Source organism: Neophocaena asiaeorientalis, unplaced genomic scaffold (assembly GCF_003031525.2).
Source record: "Neophocaena asiaeorientalis asiaeorientalis breed wild unplaced genomic scaffold, Neophocaena_asiaeorientalis_V1.1 scaffold556, whole genome shotgun sequence".
NCBI classification, from domain to species: Eukaryota; Metazoa; Chordata; class Mammalia; order Artiodactyla; family Phocoenidae; genus Neophocaena; species Neophocaena asiaeorientalis.
The window spans coordinates 1137299-1164913 of NW_020171832.1; the positions used below are offsets into that span (position 1 = coordinate 1137299).

Sequence of the window (27615 nt, forward strand, 5' to 3'; positions counted from 1 at the left end):
GCAGAATTTCCAAAAGGAAGGGGTTTGGGAGTGGCAACCTGGTGGGAAACTGGACCGACGGAGTAGACCTCTGTTTGCACAGAAGTATTTTTATTTAGATTGTTTGTGGGAAAGGGAGGAACTGTAGTCTCTCCAGCTACTCACTGATACCCGTCAATGCAAGTATTACAGTACCTTGAATTTGGTCACCTGTGGGTCTAAACCAGGGTTGGGTAATAAATAATAACACTTGGGGCGGCTTTCCGTTTACAAAGCCTTTTAACAGATATTCAGTTAATATTATAATACGGCCAATATTTGCTGAGCTCATGCTGTGTGTCAAGCTCTAGTCCAGGTATTAAGGAGCTAGACTGAGACTGCCCTGACTTCCAAAAACTCATTTTATTCTAAATAATCCCGTGGAAGTAGTGCAGTAAGATTGGTGTTCTTATCCACTTTTACTAATAAAAAATTTGAGGCCCAGTGAGATTATGTGCTTTTGCCTCTCTATATAGGAGGTAAGGGGTACCTGACCTGGGAAGAGATAAACAGTTTGTTAGTAAAATATTTACAGGATCAAAAGGCCCAAGGCCCTCCTGGACCTCACACTCAAGGAAAGTATTTTACTTACCTTTCTTCGAGGTGAAAAATGGATACTTGAACTTTCTAAAGCCATGGAGACTGTGTTCTCTTGATAGGTCTGAGTGAACAATCCAGAGAACAGTGTGGTAACCAATAGGAGAATTGCATTAACATCCACCTGGAATGGAATGGAATGTGATGTGCCGGCATTAAGGATTGGCTAAACCGCATCTGTATTAGATAATACCTAATTTAAATATATTCTAGTAGTCACTTGTGTTTATGGCTAAGAATGTCAGCATGTACCAGAATCCTTATAGCTTAAGTCTTCTGAAGCTTTTGACTCTATTCACCCCTTCCTCCTTCTTGAAACTGTATGTCCTTACAGGGCATCATAGAGGTGTCTTTTTACCTCCATGATTTTTCTCCATCACCTTTTCTTGTCCCTCTTTGTATATCTTTCCTATAGGAGGAAACGTAAGTATTGGTTTTCTTCAGTATTTCCATTCCTAGCCCTCTTCTCATCCTATTCTTCACCTGTGTTTCCCTGGGGCACTTATTTAAAAATATAGACTTGCGGGCTTCCCTGGTGGCGCAGTGGTTGAGAGTCTGCATTAAAAACACCTTAATAGGCTGTATGTCATGACAGCTCTCTCTTCTGAGCTCCAGGTCCCTATCACTGTATACATCCTCAGTTAGATGTTAAATGTCATAGTGGGTCCCAAACTCAAGTCTGAAACAAAACGTTGTTCAAGACTATTCTTGTTAATTTCCTGTTCATTTTATATATCAATTATTGAAAGAGGGGCACTAAAATTTCCAACGGTAATTGTGATTTTATCAGTTTCTCCTTATAGTTCTATCAGTTTTTGCTTTGTGTATTTTGAAGCTCTGTTTTTAGGATCATAAATGTTTAGAATCATTATTGATCCCTTTATAGTTATGAAATGATATTTTTTAGATCCCCAGTAATATTCTTCACTCTGACATCTACTGTGTCCAAAACAGCATGCCTGCTTTCTTGACTGGTTCTTGGCATGATATATCTTTTGCAACCCTTTATCCTGTTTGTGTCTTTATGTTTAAAGTGTTTCTTGTAGACAGCACATAATTACATCTTGCTTTAATTGGAGTGTTTATACCATTTACATTTAATGTGATTATTGATATGGTTAAGTTTATTTCTTTAATCTGGAGATTCTCAAGGCAGTAAGCTGAGGCAATTGAAGGGCTCATCTTTTTTGCTTCCTGTCTCTCAGGGATCTGACCTTTGTTGCTTGATATCCAGTATCTTGCAACCATTGTTGCATATATTTTGTCCGAGTTTTCTGTTATTGTTGTTTCCAGGAGGGTGCATCCAGTTCGTTACTCCATTCTGGCAAAAGTGGAAGTGTTTTAATGATTAGTTGAGGCATCTTAAACCTGTAAGGTCTTCCTTCTGTTACCTGTCCTATAATATTTTTATATGATTATTAAGGTTAAGGGTGAAGAGTGCCCTGAATTCAGAACAACTTAGGCAACATAGAATAGTGATGCTGATTCTTATAAATGTAATTGTGTGGTTTCTGGGACCAATACATTTTAAAAGAAACATTTCAGAAAATCCACAGAGAAAATTTATGTGACTTTTCAGATTTGATGAGTATCATATCATAAAATATTTATTTCAGGTACAATCCATGGTCATCTTATTTCATCTTTCAAATGTTTAATATTTTAAATCTGCCATTAACAAAAAAATTAACTTTTAAACCTACGAAGAATATTAGATGTCAACTTAAAATGTGGAAGGAAGTACATAGTTTTTCAAAATCATTTTAGGATGGTATGTGAGTTAGAAAAAAAAAAACTTAAAGACAACTGTTCTAAATTTGATCATACATACTCTGCCCAGAATCTTCTTAATGGGTTCCCATTGCTCTCAGGGTAAACTCCAAAACTTCTAACATTGCTTACTTGGTACTTGGAAATTTGACCAGCCTGTTTACCTTGTAGCCTGCTATTACCACTGCCCTCCTCACTCTACTCTCTAGCCATATTAAACTTCTTTCATTCCTTAAATATGACATGATCTCTCTTGACTTGGGCCTTTTGCACAGAAATGTCTTTTATCTAGAATATTTCTGTTCCCCCCCCACAACCCCGAAGTCTTGGGTTAGATGTCTCTTCCTCTTTTGTGCCCCCATAATCCTTTCCCCTTCATCATTACTCACCACCCTCTACAGTGTTACCTGTTCACTTGTCTCTGTCCACAGAAAAGCCCTGGAAACAGTAACATCCAGTAGCAACAAGCAAACCTAGCACCCAGATACTGTTTTCTAAATACCGGTCTCCAGCAAGAAGAACCAGGACTTCTTGGAGAAATGGCTGATCTCAGGACTGAGGCAGGAACAAGGTGACCAGGAACATCTTTTTGTGCCAGGAAGTTAGGAAGTGCTCAGAGAATGATGGGCACATTTCAGAGGGACACAGAGTCACTTTGAAAAGATTTTACTGGCCAAATCTGGAACAATATATCAAAATAGCGATGGTAAACAGATTGTACTCTCTGATTAAATTAGGAATCCATCAGTCTCTGATGATATAAATAAATGATTAAAAGGAGAGAAAACCGTTCCATATAATAGTCAACTAATAAAGTTCAAAGGAATAATTGAGTTAGAAAATCATCATTTGTACACATTCTGTAAAATAGATAATCAACAAGGACCTACTGTAGCACAGGTAACTCTACTCAACGTTCTGTAATAACCTATATGGGAAAAGAATCTGAGAAAGAATGGATATATGTATATGTACAACTGAATCACTTTGCTGTACACCTGAAACTAACACAACATTGTAAATCAACTATACCCCAATATAAAATAAAAATTAATTTTAAAAAAAGGAAAGTCATCATTTGGCAACCATCACACAAATAATAAATTCAGACAAGAAACATCAATGGATGGTAAAATTCGTGGATGAAAGTAGGATCAAGAACAGGTTTTATTTACATTGTCTCAAAGTATCTCCCTAGAAAATAATAATTATACAAGGAAAATAGTAACTTTACAGTGGAAAAACTTGAGGATACCTCGTTACCCAAGTGGTCGAAGTTAGGAAAAAATCATCAACGTGTCACCTGATGAATGCAATGAGGCAACCATAGTATTACTTCAGTAGTGCTTGCCTAAAATGTATAACCTAAGGTTGAGTAAACATCAAGCAAACCCAAATGGAGGCACGTTTAAAAAAATAACAGGTCTGTAATTTTTCCAGTTATCTCTTGCTTTGCAACAAACACCCTTGAATCTAGTGGTTTAAAACAACATTATTCATTTTACTACAATTTGGACAGGTTCAGCAGGAGCAGCTCTTCTTTGCCCTAATGTGTCAGCTAATACAGTGCAGAGCACAGCTCTACTAGACGTCAGCTAGAGTGGCTCGAAGGCTGGGAGCTAGAATCATGTGAAGGCTTTCCCACTCACATCTCTTAACACCTGAACAGGGAGACTCAACAACTGAGAGCTGGAACAGCTGCAGCCCATCTGGCATCTCTGTCTCTATGTGGTCTCTCCATTACCACAGCTTCACAGTAACTGGATTTCCTATGGGTCAGCTCAGGACTCCCAGGGAGTGAGTGTGTGAGAGAGACACACACACAAGAGCAAGACAGAGAAAGAACTAGTGAGAACCAGGTAGAAGCTGTGCAGCCTTTTCTATCTAGCCTTGAAGTCACCGTTTACTTCTCTGCATTCTATTCATGGAATAAGTCACAAGGCCTGTCCAGATTCAAGGAGAGGATTCTGGAAGAGCATGTGGAACTGCAAATGTGGTGCAATGCTTGGAAAATACAATCAGCTACAGTAATCTTAAAAAAATGAAGGTCAATATATGGAACTGTTCTAGATTGAAGCTGAGAGAAATACATGCACCTAGATTGAAACTTTTGCTATAAAGGGAACTATTGGGTCAGTTGGCAAACCTTGAATGCTCTAAGAGAAGGGTTTATGGGAGCTCTTTATTGCAACTTTGTTATAAGTTTGAAATAATAAATAAAAATAAGACACACCATAAAGCTTATTGTTTAAAAATCATATGATTAATCCTTTCATAAAGCAACAGATGATTGTGTAATGAAATAACCACCCATATATGATACAATCATATTTTTGAATGTCACATTTTATTAAAGCAGATCATTGAATGTTATTATCATAATTATATTTTTATTGATTACCTCCGCTATGCCCTCTGTCTCAACTGTTCTTTCAAATTTTGGTCACCTTCTCTTAGAGCCAAACTGACATCCTCCTGGTGAGAAGTGATTCAGCCAAATCCTGTCCCTTCATCATCTCTAGGAAAGGGAGGAATGCAATTTTTGGTGTCTTGCCTTTGACAAATTTCTAAAACTGGTGATGAAGAAAACCCTTAACAGTAGTAGTAGTAGTAAATCTTACATAGCACTTTATGCCAAGGCCCTATTCTAAATTCCTTACATATGTCAACTCATTTAATCCTCATAACAGTCCTATGAGATGGGTACATTATCTTCTCATTGCCCTTTTATGATTGAGAAGACAGAGAGAGAGAGACTAACTTAAGGTTAGATAGACAGTAAACCACAGAACTGAGATTCAAACCAGGCCAACTGGCTCTAGCCTTTTACTGTTTATTAAATATTCAAAATATACATTGCCAAACAATCTTTAAAGCCACATGTATTACTGGGCACATTTTAAAGCAGAGTAATGGCCCTGTTAACCACTGTTTCTTTCATCTGTTTGCAGTGCCATGATTTTGATGAATTTTTTTGAATTGGTTATCCTTAACAAAATTCATGGCACAAATTCACTGGGTGTTTATATATTTAATTGTGGTAAAAAAAATACACAACATAAAATTTACCATCTTAACCATTTGTAAGTGTACAGTTCAATAGTGCTAAGTATATTAACATTGTTGTGCAACAAACCTCCATAACTTTTTCATTCTGCAAAAAACACATCCCATTTCCTCCTCCACTCAGCCTCTGATAACCACCATTCCATTTTCTGTTTCTATGAATGTGACTACTTTAAATACCTCAAATCATACAGTATTTGTCTTTTTGTGACTGGTTTATTTCACTTAGCATAATGTCCTCAAGTTTCAACCAGGTTGTAGCATGTGAAAGGATTGCCTTCCTTTTTAATACTGAATAAAATTCTATTTTATATAAAATATATATACATACGTTTATCCGTTTAACTGTCTATGGGCATTTGGATTGCTTCCACATCTTGGCTATTGTGAATAATGCTGCTATTGGCATGTTCATATATTAAAAACTGAAAATATAAGCATGAAACATGGTAACTCATAAAATAGCTCACAGTGAGGGTGAAGAAAATGAAGCTCTTCAGGTTTTGAAATGTAGTATGTTTTCTGTTCTTGTATAAGTAATTATAACACTTTACGTGGAATTTTAAAATATTTATTTATTTATTTTGGCTGTGCTGGGTCTTAGTTGCAGCACGCGGGATCTTTGTTGCAGCATGCAGACTTCTTAGTTGTGGCGTGCGGACTCCTTAGTTGTGGCATGAGGACTTTTAGTTGTGGCATGCATGCGGGATCTAGTTCCCTGACCAGGGATTGAATCTGGACCCCCTGCATTGGGAGCACAGAGTCCTACCCACTGGACAACCAGGGAAGTCCCTACATGGAATTTTTAAATTTAGGACTTTAAGCTGTTTTCATATGTCAAAATCACTTTTTACATAATGTCCATGAATTTAGTATTCTGGCAATAGGAATCATAATACTTATACAAGTACATATGTTACTGAACTGAACTTGGGTCCACTCACCTGCCGCACAGTAAGGGCAATTTACTGACACCAGGTTGTAGTGAAGGAAAGTACAGTGTTTATTGTAGGTGCCATGTGAGGAAAACAGGCAACTCATGCTCAAAAACCCTGAACTTCCCTCTGGCTTTCAGGATAGGGTTATTAAAGGCAACATTTGGAATGAGGACTGCAGGGTACCTGCCTTTCCTCTGATTGGTTGGTGGTGAAGTAACAGGGTGGTGTTTCAGGAATCTCAGTCACCAACCTTCTGGTTCCAACCAGTCTGGGGCCTAGTGCTTGTGCTCAGAAGGTAACCACCATCCTTCGCCTGGGTGGTGGTCTTAGTTCCTGCAGAACAACTCAAAATATGTGTCAGGGCTTCCCTGGTGGCACAGTGGTTGAGAGTCCGCCTGCCGATGCAGGGGGCACGGGTTCGTGCCCCGGTCCAAGAAGATCCCACATGCCACGGAGCGGCTGGGCCCGTAAGCCATGGCCGCTGAGCCTGCGCGTCCGGAGCCTGTGCTCCGCAACGGGAGAGGCCACAGCAGTGAGAGGCCCACAATGTGTCAGATTGTTATGTATAGCCCTTGAGAAGGAACTGGGACTCTGTTTTATCACTAAACTATTGTTTCTTAACTGCTTTTCCTTTGTTTCCTTCACTTCCTTAATTAATTGCTTGAGTCTGCTCTTTGGAACTCAGGGAAGGCCTAGGAGGCCAAAGCCTTTTCTTTTTTTCAACAAAAAAGAACTGGGGACAGGAGGGGCCTTCGTACTTGCGAGGGCCCTGCATGGTCCTGCTCAGTTTCAATCCCCCCTTTTCTTTGATACTTCTCAATCCTGAGAGGGACAGGAGTGGGACAAGAAAGGGAATCAAGTTCTGGGTAGAGAGGTTAATCATAAATTTGGCAGGGGAGCTCAGTTTTAAGGGGACTCAGTTTCGCATATATTTTGGGCTCAATTTGTAACCAATAGCTTGATGTGTTTAAACTTCTGCATCTTCCTGGTAATAAGCTCTACATTCAGAGCCTCAATTCAACCAAGACACCACAAATCTGAGCTTAAAAAAAAGCGGCGTGGCCCAAATTTATTTAGGGACTGTTACAAGAGTAGATGCTTTTCCTGAAAGGAGAAACCTCACAAAGTCTGCCTTTTCAAACCTACCCGCATTTTACCTAAGATTTCTTTCCCTAGTGGCGGTGTTAGTTGCCCAAAGTAAAATTCCTTCTCTGGGGAAAACTTGTTGGAAAAGATAGGTAAGCAGCATTTCAAAAGACTATTTAAAAATGTGAATGTATATTGTAAAGATACCCAAGGGAATGTTTACCCAAAACTCTTTGAATGGCCTTCCTTTCTCCACTTGCCAGCCTCCCACTCACACATTTGTTACCTCATTCTCCAACTTTCTTCATTCCTTAGCCAATTCAACACATCATTTTGACATTTCTCTGTACCCTTTAATTGTCCACAATATATACATGAAAAGAATGTTTGGTTGTGGGTGATTGTGAAATCGTACAACTCAAACGGGACTCGAACCCAGCCAAAACCCAGATTGGGACTTGAACCCACTGTCTTTTAATTGAGATCGCACACCTGGTCTCTCAGGACTTCATGAAGCTCAGGTTCTTTATGTCTCTGCACAGAAGGAATTCGGCGAGAGACAAAGTAATGAGTAAGAAGGGACTTATTTAGAGAGATATGCATTCCATAGACAGAATGCTCTCATCTCAAAAAGCAACAGCGGCCCTGGAAGTAAAACACTCCAGAGACAGAATGTGGGCCACCTCAGAAGGCGAGAGGCCCCGAAATATGGGTTGGTTAGTTTTTACCCGAAATACGGGGTGGTTAGTTTTTATGGGCTGGGTAATTTCATAGGCTAATGAGTGGCAGGATTATTACAACTATTTTGGAGTAGGGGCAGGGGTTTCCTGGATTTGGGCCACCGCCTGCCTTTTAGCCTTTTACGGTCAGCCTCAGAACTGTCATGGCGCTGGTGGGTGTGTCATTTAGCATGTGCTAATGCATTACAATGAGCATATAATGAGGCTCAAGGTCCACTGGAAGGCGAATCTTCTGCCATCTTGGACCTAGTTGGTTCTAATCAATTTATATTGTATCCTCAATGGCTATGTCATTCTTTTAAATGTTGTACCCTGCCCCCTTCCCTCCTGTTTCAATTGTTTCTTCTCTTTTAATTTTCTTATATAGCATTAAATAATATATATGAAAGCACTCTGTAAATGATAAAACACTGTACAAAATGTTAGTTATTTTCAGACTATATTCCACTGCCTAGCACATTGTGGGTACCCAATGATTTAGTAAAGCATTATATACTCTGTCCTAATTTTAAAACCATGTACATTGGAACATGACAAGAGATAGGGAAACTTTAACAGCAAAAGAACAGGTATGTTAATCTCTAAAGTATATGTAGCACATTATAATAAATAAAAACAAAAATTACCAAGACCCCAATTGAGAAAGGTAGAGACGAAATTCACAAATTAGGCAGTACAAATAGTTAATAAACATGATATGCTATTTTAAATATTTTGGTATCATTTTCCCAGCCTTCTGAAATCCCATAAAATGAGAGAAGAAAAAAATTTTAAGTAAAATGTGGCAATATTGGAAAAACAGGTAGAAGGTCATAAGCAGAGAAAAATGTTTCTGTCAGGAGTGCAAAATGGCACAACTACTTTTGAAAATACTTTGGCAGTTTCTTATAAAGTTAAATATACACATACCATACAACTCAGCAATCCTATCCTAGGTAAGCGCCCAAGAGAAATGAAACTTTTATTTACACAAAAACCTATATGCAAGTGTTTATAGTGACTTTATTCATAATCTCCAAAAACTGAAAATAGTCCAAATGTTCTTGAACTGGTGAATGGATAAACACACGTTGGTACATCCATACAATGAAAGGCTACTCAGCCAAAAACAATGGGGGGTAGGGGGGTACTCAGGGAGGAACTATCAATACAGGCGGCAACATGGATGAATCCCAATGCATTATGTGGACAGAAGGAGGCCAGACTCAAAGGCTACATATTGTATGATTCCATGTATTTGACATTTTGGAAAAGATAAAACTATAGAGAGAAAAAACGTATCGGGGTTTCCAGGAGCTGTGGGCTGGATGGAGAGGCTGGCTTCAAATGAGCACAGAAGAATTTTTTGCAGTGATGAAACTATTCCATATCTTGATTGTGGTGGTGGTTACACAACTATTTGTGAAAATGGTTTATATTTATCCAAACTCATAGAACTGTACACTAAAGTTTTACTGTACATAAATTATACCTCAGTAAACCTGATCCCCCTTACCCCCCCCCAAGAAAAAAGCAATTTAAAAATTCTGAGGAATATATAGAAGATTCCAGTCCACTAGCATATGAATGATAGTGAACTGGAAAAGCAGTCAAGAAATCTGCAACTACACACAGGTTTAGGAAGAGGCCACTAGATGGTGGTATTAATTTTTGTAATAGAGCCCAGGAAATGCTGGAAGCTCAGAGATCACAGGCCTGGAGCAGTTTTTTTCAAAATTTTCCTATAAATCCATAGCTATAACTCCTGCTGTCAAGCCTTAAGCTGCATTGGTTTCTGTGTTTTTGCTAAGCTAGGTCTCCCAGCCTTCCACTGATTCTGGGAAGCCATCAATATCCTTCCAGTTAAATTCTCTCTCTCTCTCTCTCTGCTTTTGTTTTTGTTTTCTGAAACAGACCAAATAGCAGAACTACTAAGGCTGTTAACCAACTTTTGTTTTGTTTTGTTTTTCTTCTTACTTTTCATTACATAGAATTTTGAACATGTATGAAATAAACAGAATGGTATAATGAACTCCAATATCACCAAACGTCAATAGTTGTTGATAATCTGCCATTCTTAATTCATCAAACCTTCATCACTTCCAACCCTCATGCAAATAGTTTTTTACAGTCATTTTTCTCATGAGATAAATTTACATTATTTTGAAATGCACAGGTTTTTAAAAAAATAGGCTTATTTTATCTCAGCAAAATTGAGCAGAACGTACAGAGATTTCCTATATGCCCCTTGTCCCCACACATGCACAGCCTCCCCCATCATCAACATCACAGAGTGGTACGTTTGTGATAGCTGATGAACTTACACTGACCCATCATTATCACCCAAAGTTCATAGTTTACATTGATGTCATACATTCTGTGGGTTTGGACAAATACATAGTGACATATAACTATCACTACGGTGTCATACAGAGTATTTTCACTTCGCTAAACATTATCTGTGCTCCCCTTACTCATTCCTCCCTCTCCCTAACCCCTGGCAAAATGCACAAATTTTAACTATACAATTCCAATTTGTTTTGGACAGACCTAGTTTGGAAGTTTATAATAACATAAAGCAAAACAGAAAAGGGAAAGTTGTAAGAGAAGACTAAAGAGATAAGTCCAGTAAACAAACTAAAAGTTTACTAGGATTTCCAGGAGGAGTTAATGAAGAAGAAAGAAAAAAGGGAAAAATCAAATATATTATAAAAGAAAATTTCCCTTAATTCATGAAAGATTTGGAACTTTCTTCAAAAAGGCCTAATGAATGTTGAATAAGATTAACAGAAAAACATACATGCACATACCTTCACACATTCTGGTGAAAATTCTGAACTCTGAAAAAAAAAAGAAAACTCCACAAGCTTCCAAATGGAAAAACAGGATACCAGCAAAGGAACAAAAATGGATTGATGGTGTCAACTGAAAGGAAAAAAAAAAAGCACAATGTGAGAGCTCGGAGTTCAGTTATATTTGGGGAGTTACTGAAGACTATAGACTATAGCCCGGGAGACAGCCCTTCAGAGAGTTCTGACGAAGCACTCAGAAGAGGTAAGGTGGGGAGGTCAGTACATGTGTAATTTTGGCAAAGAGGTATATGCAGTCAAGCACACATCTCAGTAGAAGATTGCTGCTAGTCACAAGGAGCAGATGTCTCCGTTAATGATTTTAGTGCTTTTCTAGGTAAGAGAAGGTGCAAGAAATTTGGTTCATAAAATTTTCTCCTGAAAATATTTCACTATGAGAAGGCCTGTTCTGCCAGTTTTCCCAGAGCATAGAGTGCCTCATTTCTGATCTCCACCCTGAATTCCTTTCTGGGTGTGTTAAAGGTTAGTGACTACAGTGGCTAGTGAACTTCATTCTTGTAGAACCAGATGGTGAGTGACATTTTTTTTGTTGGCAATAGTGAAAAACAATCATATAATAATATGTTATAAGTAACATTTTTTGGTGTAATTCATATCTTGTTTTTGAGAGCTTCAGCCTCAAGTCACAGGAAAGAAGAACTAAAATTTTTAAAAATTGATATCATAAACATGCACATATGCTTTTATCATTAATAGATTACAATTAAAATAACATCACATTTTTGTGCTTTCATACTGGTGTAGACTGACAAGTTTGAAATACGAAGGGTAGATGAGGGGCAAGCAAATCCAATTAATCACAGCTAAACAGTATACAATAGTACAAAACTTTTTGGAGGACTATTTGGTAATATATTACATTTTAAATATATATTTCGACCCAGAAATTTCACTTCTAAAATATATATGTGTTTTATTTTTATACACATTTATAATATTGATATAAATTTTACATTTTATGTATGTATTTGGGAGAGTATTGGGAAAACAAACCATCTAACCAGAAAGAACCTAAATAGTCATCAGTATCATAAGTATGGGCATGGAACTCAGTTCTAAGAGTGATTATCTCAAGAGACAGGAAGTGAAAACTACCAGTTTCTTAAGACTTGAGCCTGGAAATTATTCCAGCATCACCTAAGCTGTATTCTATTGGCCACAGAGCCTAGATTCAAGGAAAGGAACATAGACTCTATCTCTCAAAGGGAGAAGTGGCAAAGAATTTGGAAGCTATGTTTTTAAAACTGCCATATCAAGTTCAGGGAAGATAATATGTTTTTAGGGTTAGGGTTGGATCCTCTAAGAAACCTCAAGAGTTTAGATACTCAATGTGAAGTATACATTATGTATGACCAGCTGTCTTACTACGTGTAGTATCTGGCATTGTATTACATTGCTACCTACACCTTAATTACACCAAGACTGCACCATATCCTACATCAGAATTTCTTGACTATCCTCACCCTCAAAGTGCTTTTGGTCAAAATTCTGCTCTTAAATGAGAGGAATTGACCAAGAGGGATTTGGCTCATTTTGATGCAGCATTATTAGTTGAATGTCAGCTCTGGATAGCCACGTAGTAACAGTTAAACCTCTGGTAGATTGTGAAGAATGGCATAATGAGGACAATTATAAATATCATGAGACATTTGGAAACTATTTTGTATTTAATTTTTTAGGTAGCCTGTACCTAATCAGGAGACTAAATATCAAGGATCAGTTTGATCAACCTTAGTTAACCAAACAGCCTTTTTAAAAAATGACTAATCATTTCATCTTTTTTTTTTGATGGGTACAAGATATATTAGCTATTGTATGGCTCTCTTGGCTAGCCTGAAAATAGTCAAGGGCAATTGTATTATTCTGGATGATTTTAGACATCAGATTTATATTAGTTGTTGAATTTCTTGTTTTGGGGGTTTTTTTTGGTATCATGGTCAGTATGGTCACTTGTTTTAGATTAGAAACTTGTAGTCAGTGTAGACACCTATGTCCTGGACTCCTCCTGATAAACTGGGCTTTAAAAAACAATGTTACTAAGAGGTTTGTTTTGAATACTTGGAAATGCAGGATTACCTGTCCAAACTACAGGTCACAGTTGATAGAGTAAGTACATGAAGACCATCTGAATACACAAGAATAGTCCTGAGGGTTTACACTAAGGAGATACAATTTTTTTTTTATTTATAGTAATCCACAAGTACCAATTACTATATAAATTTACTTGGTCTGATGGACTTCAATATATTTTGTTGTAGCATCTGAATATCTAAGAAAATAATTGGACTATAGCATATTTCAGTAGTCTACGTTTATTTTTTTATCCTTGACATCTCTGGAGTTTCTTTGAGGCTCTAGGAAACATCAGTAACAGTAGTAATATCAGTATCAGAGATACAGAGTAGGTGTGTTGGGGTTAGTAATATTAACAATAATAATATAACTATAGTTATAAATTGATATATAACTATATTTATAACTATAGCTAGTATTAACTCTAATAGTAACCTATGGATTTAAGGGTTAGATGACAAATACAATAGCAGATTGTAATTCAAATGATTTATAATATAGCAAAGTCCTTCCATTGGCACCTACATCTGAGTTAAGCCAAAATTGCACCTTTCCTTCCTGAAAGTGTCTCAATTTTAAAAACCCTTAAAAATCTACACGTAAATTATTACATGTAATTTTTTTTAATAATAGAAGAAAACTTTGCTGAACTGGAAAAAGATTTTTATCTTCAGATTGAAATGATTCACTGATACCCAGTGTGATAGTATTAAACTATGTTTACAAATCCTTTGATAGTCCTCCCATCAAGAGGTGGAGCTTTATTCTCCTTCCCTTGAGTGTAGGCTGGACTTAGTGACTTGCTTCTGATGAAAGGAATATGGTGGAGATTTTTAAGAAATAAATAAAGTGACAGTATGCGACTTTTGAGACTGTGTCATAAAAGCATTGTAACTTCTTCCTTGCTCTTTCTCTTAGATCACCTGCTCTGGAGGAAGCCAACTGCCATGTTGGAAAACTACCTCATCAGCTCTACAGGGAGACTCACATGGCAAGGAACTGAGGCCTCCTTCCAACAGCCATGTGAGTGTGCCATCTTGGAAGTGGATTCTCCGGCCCCAGTCAAGCGTTCAGATGACTGAAGCCCCAGCTGATATCTCACTGCAACCTCGTGAGAGATACCAAGGCAGAACCACTCAGCTAAGCTATTTCTGAATTCTAACCAACAACTGTGAGATAAAATGTTTGCTCTTTTAAAGTGCTAAGTTTTGAAGTAATATGTTACTCAGCAATACATAATGAATATAACCAGGAAGGATTAAGATTTATTTTTTAAAAGACACATCTAGAAATTAAGAAAAAAATCTTAAAGCATCAGACAGAAAGAACAAGCTATTTACAAAAGAAACAAAATAAGATGAATATTTCTTTCTTATCAGTAATAGAAGTTGGAAGTCAACAACTACAATTTTTGGACAAGCAAAGATTCAATTTACCTATACACCCTATCTTAAAAAATAATTGAAGAAATTCTCTAACCATATAAAAATTGAATAGAATTTAATCATGACTATACCAAGATCTTACAGGCAAGATAAAAAAGCACACACACACAAAAGGCTATTTTGCAATATTTAAATCTAAATGGATGCTGACAATATGAATGGGAATTTGTAATATGTTATAAAATTAGTCTTGAAATACAAATAATTTTCACTTACATAGCTTAGTATTAAACTTTCTATTACATAATTCATCATTCAGCAAGTATTTACTTGTCACTTACTATGCATATGTATTTAAAAAAATTCTCAGCAAGTGAACAGACCTTTGATGCCCACAAATGGAACTTAAGAACTACCATCCCTGCAAAAACTTTCCTGAAACATTGCATAATGTTAGTTTTCAGAAATGTGCTATTTGTATAGTTTGGTTTCCTGTGTAAGCTCTAGGTTACATTTAATAAGTGTGTAATTTTTTGTATTCAAATTTTTTTCCAAGTTCCATAATCTAATATAATTCATTATCATTTCTCCAGCACTTCATTTTTGTTTTAAATGACTCTTTGTTAATCATTCAACATCTTTGCTGAAGATAAATAATACAGCACATTCCCAATTGATAGACGTGGAAACTGAAAATAAACATGAAGAAATTTATACTTGGTCATACTGCCAATTTCTGAAAGGGCCATATTATTAATTCAGTCTCTGATACCTTATGACACAATTCACTTGACAAATATTTACTGGATACCTACCATGTGTCAGCACTGCATTGGTCACTATAAAATCAAACATGAAGACAACATAGGCCCTGACATAAATGAATTTAGAGAAAGAAGTCAGGAAAAAAAATTATAAATGCAAGCTTTAAAGCAAAGTGATAACAAAGAGTTCAGAATAACCACATTTTCCTAGAGATTAGGAATAGCCAGGAAACTCTTCATAAAATGGGTCATGAGGATATATTTCAAGAAGTTTGACACGTGACCAATTAATTGGCTATGGGAGTTCAAGAAAATAGAAGCCTAAAATGATCTTGCTTTCCCTTCCTACTTCTTTTCTTTCTTTCTTACTGAACTAACAATGTAGGTGGTATCCTTAACCAGTATGGGTAATTCATGACTGAATGTGAGGCTTGATGGCACTTTCATGTATAAAATGCAAGAACTCTCTATTCAAGTTCTGGAGTTATTGATCAAGATACAATATTGTATTCAAATTTTAAGGTCCATCTACAGGAAGCTAATCTTTTTTTCCGAATAATTTTGAGATGAACAGTTATTTCAACATTTGCATTTATATTTGTAAGAGGCCAGCTTTAACATGTTTTACCTTTTAAATGGTGTGAGGTTTAACTTTAATTACAGTTTTTGTTTTGGGGGGTTTTTTTTTTGGCCGCACTGCGGGGGTTGAACCTGGGCCACCGCAGTGAAAGGGCCCTACCCTAACCACTGGACCGCCAGGGAACGCCCTAACTTTAATTATAGTTTTTAAGTTTTTGTTCTTAGTATTTAATTACCCAATGGAAAGCACCATATATACAGATATATGTATATATGTAACTTGTATAGGTAACGTATTTTCTATACATTACAAATTACGATACTAGTTACTCAAGGTTAAGTTCTCTGTAGGATCATTTCAATAACTCACACCTGTTAACATGAAACAAAATTTTAATATTTGGCTCTTACAAGATCTTTTACAATAGCTCAAAGATAGAGGGATGTAACGAGTCTTATCATTCCAATCTACCCAATGTAACTAGCTTGTTACCCAGACACCAGTTCCCCTACACTTTTTCCACCACTTTGGAAAAACGGACTACAACGAAACCTAGCGCCTCTTGAGCAGTTTCATTCATTCCATGAATAAGTAGGCACTGTAAGGGACGCGCTTCACCTTTTAGCCAGGCCTTTTTTACCCTTTTGGGGGCACAAAGCGCCCCTGCTGGCTGATAAGGAAATTCCGTAAACTACAATCCCCCTCCTCTCTGTTTCTGCCCGGCCCACGAAAGCAGGAGCACCACAAAATTCCCAGCCTGGAGCTTGGGTATTACCCACCCAAGCCTAGTGACGAGCCCTCACAGTGTCGCCCGGGCTTCAAAGGTTGAACCGTGTTAACCTTAGGCGGTGGGGTCCGACCTAGCTGAATCCATCACGTGGCCGCAGGAGCCCAATGACCGAGACCCACGCTTTCCAGGCCGCCGCAGGCGCTCACAGAGCCGGAGCTTGCGCGACGCCCCGCCCCGGCCGCACGGTGCGCCCGCGTTAATCCTCCCATGAGGTCCCAGCCCCTGGGGCTGCGGGTTCCTACCGAGCATTGTTTCCGAACTTGGCCAGGAGAGCGTTTCCAGATTGGCTTGCTCTAGAGGCGCGCTGAGGACTCATTTGAGACTAGGACTACTTCCTGAAGCGCGAGACAGGAAGTTATCTGGTATCTCTGTAGTCCCGTGGGGAAAGTACCGGCTTCCGCTTTGGTGACGGCTAGAGCAGGCGGTGGTTCGGCCGACTGGCTGTTTGGTCTCGACGCAGCTAGGGGCCCGTTTCCATCGCAGCACCACGGCCCCCTCCTCCAGCCCAGACCCCGGCGAGGCTGCTCGGGGGGCTCCTTCAGGCTCCTTGACGCCGCTCCAAGGGGCATCTACCTGGGCATCGCCTGGGCCTCCCGCCGGGGGACTGACTCCCGGCTTTAGCACTCAGGGCCGCAATAAGAGGTGCCCTTATCAACCCGCGCCCTGCCCCCCTCCCTGAGCCATCGAGACCCTGGTCCAGAGGGACAGCCTAGGACCTGGGACTAGACGGATCCAAGACGCTAAGCCCTGGCCTCCTACAGACGGGGCTCTGCATCGTCTCTGATATGTCACCCACCATCTCCCACAAGGATAGCAGTCGGCAACGACGGCCAGGGACTTTTAACCACTCTCTAGATATGAAGAGCGGTCCTCTGCCGCCGGGCGCCTGGGATGATAATTATCCGGAGTTGGTTGACGGGGAAGGGGACCAAGAAGCTTTTTTGCGGGATATCGGCGCTAGTGACTTCTCAAAACCCCCACGGAGCTGCCGGGCGGAATTAAGCAGCATTTTGCTGTTGCTCTTTCTTTACGTGCTTCAGGGCATTCCATTGGGCCTGGCGGGAAGCATCCCACTCATTTTACAGAGCAAAAACGTTAGCTATACAGATCAAGCTTTCTTCAGTTTTGTCTTTTGGCCCTTCAGTCTCAAATTGCTCTGGGCCCCGTTGGTTGATGCGGTTTACTTTAGGAACTTCGGTCGTCGCAAATCTTGGCTTGTCCCTACACAGTATATACTGGGACTCTTCATGATATATCTCTCCACTCAAGTGGACCATTTGCTCGGAAATACAGATGGCAGAACCCCCGATGTGGTTGCTCTCACTGTGACATTCTTTTTGTTTGAATTCCTGGCAGCTACTCAGGACATCGCTGTGGATGGTTGGGCGTTAACCATGTTATCCCGGGAAAACGTGGGTTATGCTTCTACTTGCAATTCAGTGGGCCAAACAGCCGGTTACTTTTTGGGCAATGTTTTGTTTTTGGCCCTTGAATCTGCCGACTTCTGTAACAAATATTTGCGGTTTCAACCTCAACCCAGGGGAATCGTTACTCTTTCAGGTAGTGTATTTAATTTATTATGCTGTTAGGTTTATTGTACGTTTATGAATCCTTTCGACAGTGTGTGTGGTGTTAGAAGGAACCATTATTTAATGTACTGGAAATCATTTTATGGGAGATAATCCGAGGTAAGTCTTCTGTTCTACTAAAATGAGCTTCAGCCAGAATGATTACATTAGAGCAATCATAATTGATCAGTATTCTGAACTGAGCAGGGGAAGGCAACCCAGTAAACATTGTTGTGTCATAGCAAACAAAACTCTGAGTCTAGGGATACCTTGGCACTTGCCTAATAATACTCAGATGCACATTTTTTAGAAGACTGACTAGTGTGAAGACATGAGCCCGGCCTTATTTCAGAATTTTCCTTTCGTCTTTTGTTAGACTGAGGTTTCTAGCTCCATGTTTTCTGGCCCATTTCTACCCCTACCCTTATACCAAGAGCCCTCATCTAGCCTTCTGGTGAATAGAACAGGGTTAATTCATTTAAACATTAATGAGCAGGCTAAGTGACAGGGTTCAAAGGGCCTCCTATGATTAAAGCTAAGTCCCGCCCACAAGAAGAACTTGCCAGTCAGGCTTGGCATTTGCTGTTGTTGAATTACAAGATTTCATGAAATGGGTAAGTAGAGTTCCAGAATGCACAAAACACCAGGTGAAAATGCAATGAAGCAGCAAAGTACAGAAAGATACAAGACAGTACATGCAGTGTTCAAAGTGCCTGAAGCAGTCATTGTGGGGCCTGATTTTGGACAATGATGCTGAAAGAAAGGTTGTGACCAAATTAAAGGTTGTTGACCAAATTCTTTAGTTGCTGTAAGAGTTTAAAGTTTATCCCGTAGGAAATTGGGTGTAAATTCTACAGATTTCCCCCTCTTTCTGCATGAGCACAATACAAGGCCCGGTAAGGTTTTCTGGTTTTTTGTTTTGTTTTGTTTTGTTTTTTAACTTTCCTAACAACTGAGAAACAGTAAAATTACCAATATCAGGAATGACCAACACTGGGAATATAGTCGAATTCTTCATTCTGGTAGTGATGATCAATTTAGGTGACTGTCTCTTGAAGTTTAAACAGTTAAACTTTCTCTCATTTTCCTAGTACTAGGGGATTCCCAATAGGGTAAATGTCAGGGCAAGGTGTGTGGTGAGGGAAGTTTAAGGCCTATATCATAATATTCAGGGAAGGGAGGAAGGGATTCCCAACTGTATTACTGAAATCGTATACAGCCCCTCCACACCCCTACATCCTATAAGTGATCCCCTTTCTACCTCCTCAAACTGCCAGTGAGCCACTACTACTGATGAAATAATAGTTATACTTTTCCTCAGTTGGTTTACGGCCAAAAATGGTTGAGAGATATTGCTGTGCACCTAGACAGGTTTGTCTCTGAGTGTTCTGGGGTCCCACTCCTGCTATATGGATAATTCTCTGCCTACAAATACTTCATGAATGCATCATTGCTTTTTTATGTGTCTTGCTTTTCCTTTTTTACTGGGACTGTTCATATCACCAAAAAGGGCTAATAGGATGATGTGTTACTTAACATGGGAAACTCTCAATAAATAAATCAAGATTGAAGAGACTATGGAAACTAAATTACTAAGTAAATTAGAGCTTTCTCACAAGTGTGATAAAAGAGTGATTAATAAAATATCATTCCAGAGAATGCCATTAACTGTTCCCCTATGGGAAGATCAAAATTGAGCCACTGGATTTTTATTTACACTGATTTATTATTTTGAATGGCTGTTTGTTCTGGAATTTGAACTTTGTTCTGCAGGAAATTGTAAAAATAGTTTACTTTTTAATAAGTTAAGAGTTGAAGAGTCCTGCATTTTCATTCTCCTTTGTATGACTGTACATATCACATTTATAGGTTTTTTTTGGAACTTAGTATAACTAAAGTAACCAGTGGCTTTGAGGAATTTAGAGAGCACAGAAAGAATCATGAAGGAAATACAGTTGCTTAGGTAATAAAAGAAGAGGCAAACACTGAGGCAGATGTTTACAAAATGAAATTTAAAAGAGGCATAATTATTTTTTAAAATTCTGAAATACGTTCTGTTATTAGCACTTTGTTTTGAGTTACAGATACACAGAGATAGAATATATTGAGAAAGAACAGTTTTTGCCATCTAGAAAGCAGTAATCTAAATAGTAAATTTAGAACAGGAAGGAGAGGATGAAAACACAGTCCCTTAGAAAGAAAACCCTGATTATGCTGAGATTGGCTTTTTGGTACCTTCAGGGATACAGAACAGTCCTTAACTCAGAGGTAGCCTTTTTTTGCTCCTGCCCCCTTGGTTTTCAAGGATCTTTAGTAGCAAAAAGAGATAACCTTTTAAGCTTCAAGCAATGTGAGAGTAACCCAGTAGGACACAGAGATTAGAACATAAAGTTTTATGCCTTGAAAAGATCATATATTTCAGTTCCTCATTCTTACTGATGAGGAAACTGATCAGGAAATTGTAACTGGCTAGTTAGAGGTAGAGATAGATATACCTACAGCCTAGGTTTCCTGACTCCTTATTTGGTGATTTTCCTCCATTTGGTAGGAAACTAGGAAAAACTTCAAAAAAAAGAAGCCTCAAAACCTGAATATAATATGTGCTGATTGGGCTTTTCTATAAGAGAAATCAGCACTGACTGCTGATGTCTAAAACGCATCAACATGCTCCCAGAATGCCAGATGCCCAGAAGTGACAGACTAAGGGTTTCTTGTTGTTGTGTTGTTATTTTGATTTTAAAGTGACCCATGTCATTCATTTACTCAGCATTGAATGCCTGTTTGGTACTGGTCATGTGATAGATGTTACAATTTGATGAATAAAACCTGGACATTCTCTGCTTGCAAGGAATTTATAGTCTATAGTGCAGGTTTGCAAACCAAAATGATGAGTTGGTGCAGAACTGTAGGTATCGGAGGGGACAGTGATGACCTGAAAAACTCATTCCCTTTTAAAGGCGGGTAGCTTCAACTCCAATAAATTGTTCTCTTGTGGCAGTAGGATCCCAGGATTGCTAGATATTATGAGTATTCAGGAGAAGCTGGAAATTCCCTTTTTATTTTCTCATTGTAAAAACATTTGCTAGAATCATAAAATATGTCCTTAGGCCAGATCCAGCCTGAGAACTGGTAGTCGAGGCCTGCTCCTCTGGAAGTAGTGGTAGGGACTTCCCTGGTGGTTCAGGGGTTAAGACTCAGTGCTTCCACTGCAGGAGCGCAGGTTCGATCCCTGGTCAGGGAACTAAGATCCCATATAACATGCATGGCATGGCCAAAAAACGGGGAAAAAAAATTAGAAGCAGTGGTAACAATAATGAATAGAAGTGATTGGCATGGGAGCAGTATATTTGGGTTTTGAGACAGGGAGCAGAATAGTCTGATAGTGGAGAAAAGGGCCAAACATATTAGAGCTATGAATCTGTTTATCTCTAGATAGGCCTGCACATATAGGAGTAAATCAGAGAAAAATGAAATGATGCTTTGAAAAAACAGATGCTCTAAGTATGAAGGTAATCAAACTGATCATAATAATAGTAAAAACATTATTTTTAAGACATTTATGCTTTGAGAGAGAGAGTGCTGAATTCTGACCACTAGACCACCAGGGAGACTCATGATATTCATGCTTTCAATTAGGAAGAAAGCAGGACCATTAATTCTGACTTAGTGACAAATTTCTTTGTCTTGCTTTCTGAAGCAGTACTCATTAATATATTTTACGTGACTAGAAATGCTATTTAGAATTTGGGCAGAACTAACTGACCCATTTCTAGATCAGTTATTCTTATATAGACTGTAATACATTCTTTAGCATCTAAATCTAGGCTTGAAACATTCCCTTACATTCTCAAAAGATAAAACTATAGAGATAGAAAACAGATCAGTAGTTGCTAGGGGTTGTAGATGAGAAGGTTACTAGAAATAAATAGCATGAAGGAGTTTTGGGGGTGTTGAAACTGTTCTGTAATGATTTGAATTTATGCATGTGTTAAAATTCATAGAACTGTACACCAAAAAATTGTTTTACTGTATAATTACTTAAGATTTCTAAAAATTTTTTAAAGGAATCCATTACCTTACAAGTTAATCCCTGGGTAAATATCATACACAGTATATGATATACAGTCCTTGAGTTTCACTCTATTTTTGCCTTGAATGGAACAAATTCATAAATCTGGTGGATCTCACATCTCAGTATAGACAAAGGAAGAAGTGAACTTCTTTTCAAATGTTAGGGCCCTAGTAGTAAAGTGAGATAGCTGGGAATACTGGGGCTACTAGATTCAGGAGAGATTAAATATTAAAAACTGGAGACCATACCCCAGAAAGAAGGTTTAAAGCCTTTTTCCTTTTTAAAACAAAGCAAAGGAGAAATGGTACTGTATGCTTTCCTTGTCCAGTAAAGAACTGTAGAATAGCTTTTGTGGATGGGGTGCATAAAAGCCAATTTACAAAATACACTGTAAACCAAAAAAGTATTTGATTTTATTTGGCATATGTCTTACTCTGAATTTCACTTCTAACTTTATTGAAATTTATTTGGAGGCCAATTGAATTAGCCTTTACTATGTAAATTTATCAACAAAACAGTCAGAACCTCACTAATTACAAGCAGTCTCCTACTTTCATTTATAGTGTTCCTGAAAACTATAATTTAATTGGAGAAAGCAAAATACACTTACCTAATACAAGATGTTTTCCTAGGAAATTAAAAATGAAATATAAGGACTTTACTGGTGGCACAGCAGTTAAGAATCCGCCAGCCAACACAGGGACACGGGTTCAAGCCCTGGTCCGGGAAGATCCCGCACGCCGTGGAGCAATTAAGCCTGTGCGCCACAACTACTGAGCCGCGCACCTAGAGTCCATGCCCCGAAACAAGAGAAGCCACCGCAATGAGAAGCCCGTGCACCGCAACGAAGTGTAGCCCCCACTCGCCGCAATTAGAGAAAGCCCTCACGCAGCAATGAAGATGCAACGCATCCAAAAATAAATAAATAAATTAATTTTTTTAAAAAATGAAAAATATAAAACCCCTGATTCCACCTGTTCTTTTAAATACAATTTTGGATAAATGTTGCATTTTATACATGTCCTTTTCATTCTTTTTATTATTTCATATTTTTTAATGTGGGGTTTTTATCTTACTATATCTATATATCTTAGTATAGGAGGTCACAAATACATATTTTTGTTTTTAATTTTTATTGGGGTATAGTCGATTTACAATGTTAGTTTTAGGTGTACAGCAAAGTTAATCTGTTATATATATATCCACTCTTTTTTAGATTCTTTTCCCACATAGACCATGACAGTATTGAGTAGAATTCCCTGTGCTATACAGTAGGTTCTTATTAGTTATCTATTTTATATATAGAATTGTGTATGTGTCAATACAAGTATGTATTTTATATGTGAGTATGCATGCTGAAACATTTATTAAGGATGGGGTGCATATTCAAAAAGCAAGATGTTTGTTCCATTACAGAATTTCTATTTCTTGGTGTTATCTAAGAAAAATATTTTTAATTTAATTTCTTCCCTTTACTTTTATTTATTTATGGCTGCATTGGGTCTTCATTGCTGCATGTGGGGGCTACTCGTTGTGGTGTGCGGGCTTCTCATTGCGATGGCTTCTCTTGTTGCGGAGCACGGACTCTAGGCACGCTGGCTTCAGCAGTCGTGGCATGTGGGCTCAGTAGTTGTGGCTCGCGGTCTCTAGAGCGCAGCTTTAGTAATTGTGGTACACAGGCTTAGTTGCTCCGCGGCATGTGGGAATCTTCCCAGACCGGGGATTGAACCCATGTCCCCTGCATTGGCAGGCTGATTCTTAACCACTGTGCCACCAGAGAAGTCCCTTCCCTTTACTTTTGAACACATGATAGCTGAAGTCCAATCATCATCAGTTAAGGCTACAGAATACATGATTCAAAACACCTACAGATTTCTTTCTTTTTAGATATTTTATATTGTCTTGTATTTGAGACCTACATTTCTTATTCCTAGTACAGTCGTAGAACTTTTGCATTCTTAAATTTCCCATTAGTTTTTAAAAACTTTATTTAAATAGTAATTATGGATTCACGGGAGGTTGCAGAGAAATGTTTAGAGAAGTCCATGCACCCTTCCCCTAGCATCCATTGTTAAAATCTTATTACATAACCATAGTACAATATCAAAACCAAGAAATTGACATTGGTACAATCCATAGAGCTTATTTAGATTTCACTAGTTATACATATATTCATTTATGTGTGCGCGTATGTAGCTCTATGTAATTTTATCACGTGTAGCTTTATATAACCTCCACCACTACTATCAAAATACTCAACTGTACCATCACCACAAAACTCTTGTGTTGCCTCTTTACAGCTATACCCATTTCCTCTTCTCCATCCCTAATCCCTGGCAGCCACTCATCTGTTTTCCATCTTTATAATTATGTTATTTCAGAGATGTTACATAAATGAAATCATGCAGTATGTATCCTTTGGAGGTTGGCTCTTTTCACTCTGAATAACTTCTTTGAGGTTCATCCAAATTGTTGCATGGATCAGTGATTTGTTCAGTCTTATTGCTGAGAAATATTCCATTTGTTAGAAATACCACAGTATATTTTACCACTCATCCATTGAAGGCAATTTGAGTAGTTTCCAGTTTTTGGCTATTGCTATGTGAATATAAGTCTTCATTTCTTTCAGATAAATGCCCAAGAGTACAAATGCTTGTTTACGTTAAGTGCATTTTTACCTTCGAAAGAGACTGCCCAATTTTTTTCTGGAGTGGCTATGTCATTTTATCTTCCCACCAGCAATACGTGAGTGATCCAGTTTCTCTGCATCCTTGCCAGCATTTCATGTTACCATTATTTTTCATTTTAGCTATTCTGATGAACCCTGCCTCTTCGTGTGATAGTTTGGAATGCTCACTGTCAGCTGTTTTATAAAAGTCTGAATTCAGCTTTCAGCTTACAAAAAGTGATTTAGGGGTGTCAGGATGTAGGTTGTACAAAAGCTGAATGCAAGAACCTCCTATCATAGCATCAGAGTAGAGATAATGTCATACATGTTTAATTAAAATGGATTTTGTGCTTGGCTTGAACATATTTTAAAAAATGGAAAGAGTGATTCATTTCCATCTATTCAGTGATACAGGCCCCAGATTTAGCATGAGGTGGGAGCATTGAATCTATTGGCCTCTCAGCTTCAGTCTTGCATCCTGGGCTGAGTTTAAGTCTAGTGTTTTGGGACAACAGGGATCTTGCTAGTCAGACAGCTGCTTAATCTAGCGCTTGATTGAAGAAACCATTTCTTCTACCCCAGAGGAGAACCTGGCATTGTTGGAGTTAATGAAAAAGTATGTGATTTAAAGATGGCACCTTCCTAAGGGGTTAGGAAAACCAAACTCTTAGGAAGCTTTCAAAATTAGCTTTGTATTTAGTTAATTTTTGCATTGCATGCTGTCTTTCAAAAATCTAATCCCCAAATAAGATATGACTATATTGTATTATAATCAAAACAGAGTTTTCTGGGAGTGCTCCTCAGTATAGATATTTCGAGCAAATGTTTAAAAGGGAGAGATTTGTGACATAGAAGAAAATTCTGTTTCTTGCTAAGACTTACCTGGAGACCCAGGGCCAGATACATGGTATATCTATTTCAGTTTCTTCCATTGTGAAAGAGCAGTGGACTGATGATAGGTGTCTAAATTCCCTTCATGCTCTAACTTGTGAAGTAGAGAAAGCTGTACTGAAAGCAAGATGAAAGGAAGGCCTGAGGGTTATTTAGAACAGAAACTGAAAGTTTGTTTTCCTGTGACTTCTGAAGGACTAAAGTTCATTTCCATACTGTGAGAGTTAGAGAGAGAACCTGTCCTGAGCCAAGGATGGTTGTATCAGACAGTGCTTCTTAATTTTTCTACCTCTTCTGATGGTGGAAGAGAATGAACCTGTACCACGAAGGGTCTGGGGGCTTGGTCCAAAGCCTTGAAAGCTTGAAATTTTTTTGAAATCTTATGTTTTATCTTTAAAATTCATGGAAATTTTGCCTTCTCTATAATATATGTTTTTCATGAAAATGTTTCTTTCTAAGTTATTGAGTAAATGAACTGTTTAGGAAGATGGACCATGTTTGATTTGCATACCCTATGGCATACCACCGTATGGGGAGATGGAGGTGGGGAGGGGGGAGTATAAGTAACCAGTTCAAAGAAGTATTCTTAAGTGTCTGTGTTGCAGACTTCTTGATTGGAGCTACAAGAAGTACCTTTTTTCTCAGGTGTATCTGTTTAGTAGGAAGACAGCCTACTTGCAGTAGGTGTTTCTGAGCATCTGGGTAGTATAATGAAGAACATTCTTGTTTTAGAGTCAGATCTGAGTTTGAATCCCACCTCTGGCACTTCCTGGTTTGTGATTCTCTTTCACTGAGTATAAAACAGGAATAACAATGCTTGTCTTGGAGAGTGAGTTTGAAGGTTATTGCCCTGTCCTGTGTCTTGCTTTGGCGTAATAGGAGCTCAGGTGCTGGCTATTATATCCTTTTTATTACTGGTGCATTGTTACATGCTCTTAATTTTTGCACTCATTGGAGCATTAGGTAAGATCTAGTAGCCACTTCAGAATATTTAACTTGTCTTACAGGTCTTTGCACAAAATTGTGTATAAGAAACTTGAACATCAGCTCTGACATCTTGATCATACATATATATGTCACAATGCTTTTGCAGATAAAATATATAAATCAGAATCAACCAGAATGTTAATAATGAAATATTTAGATTATTCTTGCTAATAATATCTTTTTAGTGGTTGGTATATTAGACTATGGTTGTTCTGTAGGATCCAAGCAGTATTAATAAACAATAGCCAATAGTCTAATAATAGTATTTATGGTAATGGCATTCATAAATCTTAATACATTTTCTGGCAGTGGTTAAGCCTCTCTTTCTGAGCCATTACTTCATTCTTCAGTCTCTGTGAGCAATGGAAAGCCTTTGAATGAGGGCTCTGAATGACCTATTGTCACTACTTTCTTCTTTCTTTCATACTGTTTTCTTACCCTCAAAGCACAAAGAAATTAGAAATAAGCTTATCTGCAAACAATACTGAAACCTGTTTAACTTGTTCTTAATCTTTTTTCCCTTGGTACTGGTATCACGGAGTTTAAATTCAGATGAAGATTTTGTTCATTAAAATTGGGAGAATAGGGGCTTCCCTGGTGGCGCAGTGGCAGTGGTTGAGGGTCCGCCTGCCGATGTAGGGGACACGGATTTGTACCCCGGTCCGGGAGGATCCCACATGCCGCGGAGCGGCTGGGCCCGTGAGCCATGGCCGCTGAGCCTGCGCATCCGGAGCCTGTGCTCCGCGACGGGAGAGGCCGCAGCAGTGAGAGGC

At 38.3% G+C, this 27615-nt stretch overlaps 2 protein-coding genes and 1 long non-coding RNA gene across 3 annotated transcripts in view; 1 reads left to right on the plus strand and 2 right to left on the minus strand.

The window, feature by feature from the left end:
- GMPS (guanosine monophosphate synthase) overlaps positions 1–2076 on the minus strand; it is a 98592-nt gene extending 96516 nt beyond the window's left edge. The window contains exons 1-2 of the mRNA XM_024741275.1: positions 1830–2076; positions 611–739 (exon numbers count right to left, since the gene is read on the minus strand). Coding sequence (XP_024597043.1) covers positions 611–739; positions 1830–1871 — 171 coding nt within the window. The 5' untranslated portion in view covers positions 1872–2076. The remainder of the gene's footprint in view (positions 1–610; positions 740–1829) is intronic.
- A 213-nt stretch (positions 2077–2289) lies between these two features.
- On the minus strand, positions 2290–16789 carry LOC112397160 (uncharacterized). Its single transcript, XR_003002747.1, has 3 exons — positions 16646–16789; positions 11005–11119; positions 2290–3064 (listed from the first exon to the last, which is right to left on the minus strand). It is a non-coding gene; the product is annotated as an uncharacterized LOC112397160 (long non-coding RNA).
- A 217-nt stretch (positions 16790–17006) lies between these two features.
- SLC33A1 (solute carrier family 33 member 1) overlaps positions 17007–27615 on the plus strand; it is a 23498-nt gene continuing 12889 nt past the window's right edge. Inside the window, exon 1 of the mRNA XM_024741237.1 lies at positions 17007–18216. Within this exon, the coding sequence (XP_024597005.1) occupies positions 17442–18216 (775 nt within the window). The 5' untranslated portion in view covers positions 17007–17441. The remainder of the gene's footprint in view (positions 18217–27615) is intronic.